This window comes from Aegilops tauschii, chromosome 2 (assembly GCF_002575655.3).
Source record: "Aegilops tauschii subsp. strangulata cultivar AL8/78 chromosome 2, Aet v6.0, whole genome shotgun sequence".
NCBI lineage: Eukaryota > Viridiplantae > Streptophyta > Magnoliopsida > Poales > Poaceae > Aegilops > Aegilops tauschii.
Window position 1 is genome coordinate 467,222,888 of NC_053036.3, and position 9,564 is coordinate 467,232,451.

Below are 9,564 nucleotides of genomic sequence, written 5' to 3' on the forward strand. Positions count from 1 at the left end.
GGACGAATGTCATCCACTCATTGGACAGGAGGCGTCTATGATACAGTGACACATGGCACGACCCAACAGAGGCCCATTCTGGTGAAAAGGCCGGCCCGTTTGACTTGGTCAAAAGGTAAAGGGCCGGCCCATGGAAAGCCTGTTAACGGCCTGTTCGTCTATAGCCTATTTGCGGCCCGCTAACTCCCGGCCTGTTACGGCCTATCAGAATTAGGCCCAGTAGCTTCATCTAGGCCGTCCAATATGATTCCAGCCCGTTGTAACTTTCGGCCCATGTAAGGCCCATGATATCTTTTGGCCCAAATGAGGCCCTTTGTAACTCTGGGCCCATTAAAGGCCCAAGATAAAACTGGCCCATAATGAACAGTGTATTGCTTTATACCCATTAACGACCCATTATTCCATCGGCCGTTTCCATCGCGTGTTAACTTTCAGCCTTCTAAGGGCCCATTTATTCTTGGGCTCATTTCTAAAATTCGGTTAGTTACGGTCCGTTGCTGGCTTGTTCCGTTTGTGGGCCAAATTCAGCCCGTGGTTACATTCGGCTCGTTTGTGGCCCGTTAACCAGTTGGTCTGTTTTCATAGCGTTATCAAATACGGCCTATTAATGGCCCATTATGGTCCACGAATAGTACAACCCATGTCTGGCAAAATGATTATATGCCCCGTAGAAGGCCCATGGATCCTATGGCGCGTAGAAGACCAATGGATCCTACGGCCTGTAGAAGGCCCATGGATCATACGGCCCGTAGAAAGTCCATGGATACTAAGGCCCGTAGAAGGCCCATGGATCCTATCCTACGTCCCGCAGGAGGCCCATGGTTACAACATTCCGTATGTTGCCATGATTATTGTGGCCTATTTACCAAAAATAGGTTATTGTGGCCACTAGAAAAACGCGGAAACAGAACTGCAGTGACTACAAGCAAACAACTAAACAAGACAATTAGGAAATAAATAAGCAAGCAACTAACGCTAGCCTATTACAACTATTACACATATTACATCCACTGGGCATGAAAGTTCGCCACCAGTGCAAATATAGGGAACAAAGTAGCATATTACATACACTGGCTGTCAAAATTGGCCACCAGTGCAAATAAACACGACAGCAAAACAAGTCCATAACTGAAACAACTTTAGAAGAGCTCAAGAAACGTTATCCTGGGTATCCACCATGCTGGGAATAAGCTTAGCAAGCTTATTAGCTTTGTCCTGTTTGGCGCTAAAATCCTCCAACGCTTGCTGTTGCACCAGAAAGTATGCATCTGAATGCTGCAGGGACTTCCACAGTCCTTCCGCTTCTTGTCGCAGCACAGCTGATCGATGTCTTTCAGCTTGTAGTTGAGACTCAAGAAACCGAACTGATTCAGACAGTGAGTTTGAATAGCTTGTGCAAGCGGTAGGGCTAGTAACACGAATAGTAAACCAAGACATGACTTTGGGGTTGTCTCACTGTCTTCAAGTTAGTTTTCCTTAGCTGTTTTATCAGCTTTGTTGGAGACCAACAAGGATGTCTCACTATCCTGAACCTTATCTGCATTACTTCCTTTACCATTGCTTAATAAGGCACTCTTCCCCAATATTCTGTCAGCATTCTAAAAGAAGAAACAAGCAGACACATAACAGGTTTAGCATGTACTAGTATATGAAACTCATTTCGGTGAACCAGTTCATTAGTAAGGTGGATAAGATTAAACTACCAAGTATTCTATTGCCAAGTAGTACATTATAAAAGCATCAAACAAACATATATCTATGTCCTATGGTCACTGCATTGTCTTGCCAAATCAAAATAGAGACACGGTTCAAATCATATCAGTTCAAGAGAAAGCGGCACTGAAAGAATACAAAGCGTGGGAAACTACATGGCACAACAAGATTTCAGATGGGTACCACGGGTGTCGGGGGGATGGACCTCGGGCAGGCAATGGAACCCGGATCCTCTTCAAAAACAACGGGGCTAGCACCGCCCCTCATAACCGGCACGCGCTTGGCCAGGTCGCACGACCCGGCCAAGCCCTGCAAGCCGGCCAAACTCGCCGACCCGGCAAGACACGTCGACTCGGCCCCAACAAATAGTGCAAGACGGCCGAACCCGGCATGACCAAAGCTTCCTCGGTAAGCCAGCACCACCCGTGGTGTGCTACGCAATCCAGCCGCGGGTCAGCTCCCGTCCCATCGAGGCCGTACGATGGGGACGAGACTTCAATCAACAATGACCGAGGCAACAGTGCCCCGCCCATGCCTCTGGTCAGCAGGAACATGGCAACAGTGCCCCTCACCTACCCGCTGACCAGGGCCGGCGTGGCTACAGTGCCCCCGCCCTCACCGCTGACGACAGCAAGCGGCAACCTGACGGAGAGCACTGTACACGACTCGACTCGGCCATGCCCTGACGATCGACAAGACGGCGCACAGTCCCCCTAGGCATGCGGGGCCCACACCTAGGGGAACCCGGCGAACCACAAGCTCTCAGCGGGACCCAGCCCGGGTCCCCGGACACTGACAACATGGACCCACCGACTTGTAACATTACTATTGTACCCCCCGGGGGTTGGTCTATAAAACCCCCCAGGAGTCCACGATCAAAAATAAAGAGAAAGGGAGAGAGCAAGCAGAAAACAGATACATGAAGAAAGCAAGTAAGCGTAGGGCTAGCCACCAAACAGCAACACCGGAGAGAAGGAGCAGCCCAAGCATTGGCTAGCTTCCTTCCTCCTCCATACAGCTCCAGGAGCAACATTGTACTATCGACCATCCAACTACACTCGGCAGGACTAGGGGTATTATCTCTCCGGAGAGCCCCGAACCTGGGTATGTCCGGCGTCCCGCGCCCGCTCATGCCAACCTCGCCTCTGGAGTCCACCACCGCCCTCGAGCCTCCTCCTCTCTTTAGCCATCCCTTGGCATCTGCCGTGCGCCCATCATGACAGTTGGCGCCCACCGTGGGGCAGCTCGAGGAGTTGGTCGGGAGCATGCTTTAGACGGGGCCCTTCTCCTACACCGACGAGTCCGTCGCGCTGGCGGACGACGCCGTCGGCGCGCTTGCTGCCTCCTTCGCCGCGCTGTGCATCATCGATGCGTTCGCGGCCGACGAGTACCCCAGCAAGGTGCTCAGCTACTCCGACTCCCCTCTCTCCCTCGGCGGCGGCGTTACCGCTGGGGCAATGGATGTTCATGTGTAGGTCTTCGTCACCGGCGACGGCGCCTCCTCCTTGTCGAGCAAGACAAGGAAGGTTGCCGAAGCCAGGGCCGCGGCGGAACGGACCGAGCCGTCCGATCCGTTGCGCGCCGCGATGCAGAGCCTCCGCATCCCCATCAGCACCGACGTCGATGCCACCAACGTCGCTGAGGCCCGAACCCAGCTCGAGGAAAGGCGCCAGCACATGCTGGACCTGTCCAAGACGCTCGCCGCCACTCAGCGTCGCCTGGACGCTGCTCAGCTGGAGCGCAATGCCGCCTACGGATTCACCCCCGCCGCGGCCGAGCCAAGCCGGGTCGCTGACATGCGTGGCAGGGGAGGCGCGATCGGCCGGGCCCTCGGCGCCGTCCCAACCGTCTATGAGACCCCAGCAAAGAAGATGCGCGCTGCCCAGGCATCCGCAGCCGGCCTGGACCAGCTGACGGGGTGAGGAGCTGAAAGAGCGCATCAGGCGGATGCGCGAACTCCTTCACGCCGCCAACACCCAGCAGGACCGCCTCAACTAGCTCGCCAAGCCGGCGGGATCCCGCTCCGCCTGCCTTGGCGGGCCCGGCGAACTTCTGCACACCGCTTCCTCGCCACCCGGCGAGGCGCACTCCGGCCGAGCCCGGACTCAGCGCGACCCGGCCGCTACAGCCGCCGGCGGATTGGGCGACGAGCCCGTCCCAGAGATCCAGCGTGGACCCAGCCAGCATGGCCGGCATCCGGCTCCAACCGACCCACCCCCCCGTGGCCTGGCCGCAAGTCGACTCGGCCTGCGCGCCATCGATGACGCCGACGCTTGCCACCGCCTCGATTAGCTCGCTCGCTCCCTGGAGGTGGAGGAGAGCGGTGCTATCGGGCCGGCGTGCTTCGGCCCACGCATCCGAGAGGAGCCCTTACCCAAAGGGTTCATGCTCCCCCGCGACACCCCCAAGTGCAACGGGACAGTGAAGCCAGAAGACTGGCTCACTGACTACACCACGGCCATTGGCATCACCGGTGCCAATCGTCGTCTGGCCGTGCGCTACGCACCGCTCATGCTCCAAGGGTCGGCCCGCACGTGGTTGAATAGCCTGCCGATGGGCAGCATCAACACATGGGTGGACTTCGAGGAAGCCTTCGTCCGCAACTTCACGGGGACCTACAAGTGGCCCGGCCTCCCTAGCCAGCTCGCCATGTGCGTGCAAGGGCCTACGGAGACTGGCCGCGAGTACCTCGCACGCTGGACCGAGCTCCAAAACAGCTGCGAGGGCATCCATGAAGTCCAGGCGATCCTGTACTTTGTCAGCGGGTGCCGAGACGGCACCCTCCTCAAGCAGAAGCTCTTACGCTCCGAGCCGGCCACCATGGCCGCGCTCATGGTGACGGCGGACAAGTACGCCAACGCCGACTCCCCCATGAAGATCCAGGTGGCGCTGGATGAAGCCAGCACGGCGAAGCCGGTTCCCCCTCCGTAGCCGGCCGGCGAAAGCAGCCGACAGCAGCATCACCAGAACAACAAGCGCAAGGCCGACCAGCCGGTGCAGCGTCACGACAACCGGCTCGTCGCGGCCACCGAGCCCGCGGCGGACCCGGCGGCAAAGCGCCGGCAAACCGGCAAGACGGCATGGCAGCCCGCCATGATCTTCGAGCAGATGCTCGATGCCCCCTGCAAGCACCAGAACGGCGCAAGACCCTCCACGCACACGCTCCGGCTCCAGGCGCAGGACAGCCACCTCCGCCTCCACCGCCGCCTCCAGCTGGCGGCGCGATGCGCGATGATGCCTACCCGGACCAGAACGCGGCCTATGTCGTCTTCACCAGCCTCGGTGACGACAAGCGCAGCGAGCGCCTCCTTCGGCAGGAGGTGAACACCGTCGTCCCAGCCAAGCCGGAGTTCATGCACTGGTCGGATCGCCCGATCACCTGGACCCGGGAGGATCACCCGGCGGTCATGCCGAGTCCGGGTGGTTACGCCCTCGTCCTCAACCCCACCATCGTCGTGCGGCGCACATGCAAGTTCTCCCGAGTCCTCATCGATGGCGGCAGCAGCATCAACATCCTCTACCGCGACACGATGACCAAGCTCGGTCTCAAGGCCGAGGACCTAGAGCCGACCCGAAGGATCTTCCACGCCATCGTGCCCGGCCTCTCCTGCTCCCCCATTGGCCGGGTCCGGCTCGATGTCCTGTTTGGTGACAGCAGCCACTTCCGACGCGAACCGATCTGGTTCGAGGCGGTGGACCTGTCCAGCGCGTATCACACGTTGCTGGGCCGGCCCGCGCTCGCCATGTTCATGGCGGTTCCCCACTACGCGTATCAAAAGATGAAGATGCCGGGTCCCAAGGGCCTCATCACCATCACCAGCGATTACCGCAAGTCCCTGGAGTGCGCCCGAGACGGCGCCAAGTTGTCCGAGTCACTGGTCATTGCCGAGGAGCGGCGCCAGCTCGACCGGATCGTCGCCCTGGCAGGCGAGGCCTCCGCTGCGTTGATCCCGACCCCGGACCTGGCCGACGAGGCCGCCTTCAAGCCCTCCAAGTAGACCAAGAAAGTGAAGCTCAACCCGGAAGACCCCAGCTGCAGCAAGTACGTTGTCGTAGGCGCCCGCCTCGACAGCAAATAGGAAGGCGAGCTCGTCGACTTCCTCTGTGAGAATCGGGATATCTTCGCATGGACCCCCAAGGACATGCCGGGTATCCTGAGGAAGTACGCCGAGCCCAAACTCCACGTCCGCAAGGACGCCAAGCCTGTCCGTCAACCCCTACGACGATTTTCCGAAGAGAAGAGAAGAACCATTGGTGAAGAGGTCGCCAAGCTTTTGGCGGCTGGCTTCATAATGGAAGTGTTTCACCCTGAGTGGCTGGCCAATCCAGTCCTCGTCCTGAAGAAGAACAAGACCTTGCGCATGTGTATCGATTACACTAGCCTCAACAAGGCCTGTCCCAAGGATCCGTTCGCTCTCCCGCGGATCGACCAAGTCAGCGACTCAACCGCCGGGTGTGAGCTCCTGTCCTTCCTAGACGCTTACTCCGGCTACCACCAGATCAAGCTGGACCCGGCCGACGCCCTGAAGACATCCTTCATCACACCCTTTGGGGTGTATTGCTACGTCACCATGTCGTTCGGCTTGAAGAACGCTGGCGCCACCTTCCAACGCTGCATGCAGAAATGCCTGCTGCTGCAACTCGGCCGCAATATCCACGTGTACGTGGACGACATCGTGGTGAAGACCAAGCAGCACCTCACGCTCCTCGACGATTTGAAGGAAACATTCGCCAACCTCCGCGAATACAAGGTCAAGCTTAACCTGGAAAAATGCGTCTTCGGCGTCCCGGCCAGAAAGCTACTCGGCTTTCTCGTCTCGGAACGCGGCATTGAGGCGAACCCGGAGAAGATCAAGGCCATCGAGCGCATGCGCAAGCCGGCTCGGCTGCACGATGTCCAGAAGTTCACCGGATGCTTGGCCTCGGTCAGCCGGTTTGTAAGCCGGCTGGGCGAGAGGGCGCTACCCCTGTGCCAGCTGATGAAGAAGACAAGCCCGTTCGAATGGAACGGCAAGGCAGACGAGGCCTTCCAGGACTTCAAGCGCACGCTCTCCACCGCACCAGTCCTGGCCGCGCCGACCGACAAGGAGCCGCTGTTGCTCTACATAGCCGCGACCTCACGGGCGGTCAGCACGGTGCTGGTGGTCGAGCGACCAGAGAAGGGCGAGATCCAAGCCGTCCAGCGCCTAGTCTACTACCTGAGCGAGGTGCTCTCCATGTCCAAGCAAAACTACCCGCACTACCAGAAGATGTGTTACGGCGTGTACTTCACCGCCAAGAAGCTGAAGCAGTATTTCCAAGAGCACGTTGTCACCGTGGTCAGCACGGCGCCTATCGGAGAAATCATTGGGTGCCGGGATGCCTCTGGCCGGGTCGCCAAGTGGGCGATCCAGCTAGCCGGCCACACCATCCTCTACGAACCCCACACCGCGATCAAGTCTCAAGCCCTGGCCGACGTCCTCGTTGACTGGACCGAGACCCAGTACTTGCCATCGCCCCCCGACTCGACGCATTGGCGCATGCACTTTGATGGGTCCAAGATGCGACTCGGCTTGGGGGCCGACATCGTACTGTCATCCCCGAAGGGCGACCGGCTCTGCTACGCGCTCCAGATCCACTTCGCCGCCTCCAAAAACGTCACCGAGTACGAACCCCTTGTGCACGGCCTCCGGCTTGCCATGGAACTCGGCATCCGGCGCATCCTGTGCTACGGCGACTCAGACCTGGTGGTGCAGCAGTGCTCCGGCGAATGGGACGCCCGCGACTCCAACATGGCAAGCTACCGCTTCCTCGTCCAGAAGCTGTCCGGTTCCTTCGAGGGCAGCGAGTTCCTCCACGTCCCGCGTGCGGAGAACAAAGCAGCCGACACGCTCGCCAAGATCGCCTCGTCACGACAAGCCATCCCGTCCGGCGTCTCCCTCGAGCACCTGCGCAAGCCGTCCGTCAAGCCATCGCCGGACTCCGAGTCCATCCACGTACTAGATGACCCGGCCGCGCCTTAAGCCGGCCCGGGGGCTGCTGAACCCGGCCCGGGGGCTGCTCAGCTCGACCCGGCCACCATCGTCCCGGACCCAGCCGTCGCCATCCCCGACCCGCGGGCTGCTCAACCCGGCTCGGGGGCTGCCGACTTGGAACCCACCCTGGTGGCCGTCTTCGCCGTGGTTACGGCTCCATCTTGGGCCCTCCCAATATCAGAATTTTTGGAGAACGGGCTTCTCCCCATGGACGAGACCGAAGCTCGGCAAGTGCAGCGCCGGGCGTCTGCCTACAGCATCATCAACAACGAGCTCGTCAAACGCAGCTCCACCGGCGTATTCCAGCGCTGTGTCGAGCAGGAACAGGGCATCGATATCCTCCTCGACATTCACCAGGGCGAGTGCGGGCACCACACCGCCTCGCGATCCCTGGTGGCCAAGGCATTCCGCCACGGCTTCTATTGGCCCACGGCCCTCCAAGATGCCGAGTCGCTCGTCCTCGAGTGTGAGGGGTGCCAGCGCTTCAGCAAACGCAGCCACCAGCCAGCATCAGCACTCCGCACCATACCGATCGCCCGGCCCTTCGCGGTCTCGGGACTCGACATGGTGGGACCCTTCAAAACCGCTCGAGGCGGCATGACGCACCTGCTGGTGGCAGTGGACAAATTCACCAAGTGGATCGAGGCAAGACCAATCAAGAAACTGGACGGGCCAACAGCCGTCCGGTTCACCAAGGACATAGCGGTGTGCTAAGGCATGCCGAACAACATCATCACCGACAACGGCACCAACTTTGCCAAGGGCGCGCTCAAGCAATACTGCTCTGTCTCCGGCATCCGCCTCGACCTGGCCTCCGTTGCGCATCCGCAGTCCAACGGCTAGGTCTAGCGGGACAATGGACTCATCCTGTCCGGCGTCAAGCCGCGACTCGTCGAGCCACTCATCCGCTCACACGGCAGCTGGCTTGACGAGTTGCCGGCCGTTCTCTGGAGTCTACGCACCACGCCGAATCGGTCAACCGGGTTCACCCCGTTCTTCCTCGTCTACGGAGCCAAAGCCGTCATCCTGATCGACGTCGAGTTCGACTCGCCGCGTGTTGCGATGTACACCGAGGCCGAAGCCAGAGAAGCCCGCGAAGATGGCGTCGACCTGCTCGAAGAAGCACGCCTCCTGGCGCTCAGTCGCTCGGCCATCTACCAGCAAGGCCTGAGGCGCTACGACAGCAAGAAGATCAAGCCCCTCGCGTTCCGCGAGGGCGACCTCGTCCTTCGAATCGTCCAAGAGCAGGTAGGCCAGCACAAGCTGTACCCTCCATGGGAGGGCCCATTCATCGTGAGCAGGGCCTTGCGCGACCGCAATGCCTACTACCTCATCGATGCACGCAAGTCAAGGAAGCGCAAGGACACCGCCGGTGACGAAACGACCCGGCCGTGGAACGCGGAACTCCTCCGCCCGTTTTACAGTTAGCCGCACGAGTGTATGTATCGTCGCCTTTCATAAACGCATGAAACTATGGGGTCCCCGAACGAGACTCGGGGGTTGCCTTTTGTCGACCAATTTATTGTGTCCCTATTTTCTTGAATCACTATACCATTGAACCCGGCCACTGGTCCGACTCGCTCGACCCGAGGGCTTGGGGTCTGGCCGGCTCGGTCGCCACCCCGCCGCCTTACTTGGTGATTCCTGATAAAGTTAGGATGCCACGGTCCCCCACTTCGCCCTAAAGCCACAGAACCAGCTTTCGCTGTCGGCTGGCAAGCACAACGGGCCAAAGCTCCTTTACGCTTCATACACTAAGTCAAAGGCTGCCGGGTCGATCAACCCGGCCCGCCATTCATCAAATAAACAGCCGCACGACCGGCTGCTCGCCAACCGG

At 59.5% G+C, this 9,564-nt stretch overlaps 1 protein-coding gene across 1 annotated transcript; it reads left to right on the forward strand.

Moving 5' to 3' along the window:
* The first annotated feature begins 7,232 nt into the window (after positions 1-7,232).
* Positions 7,233-8,570, forward strand: LOC141041127 (uncharacterized). Its single transcript, XM_073507237.1, has 4 exons — positions 7,233-7,417; positions 7,493-7,688; positions 8,049-8,294; positions 8,490-8,570. The coding sequence occupies exons 1-4, from the start codon at positions 7,233-7,235 to the stop codon at positions 8,568-8,570; spliced, it is 708 nt and encodes a 235-aa protein (XP_073363338.1).
* Positions 8,571-9,564: the final 994 nt, after the last annotated feature.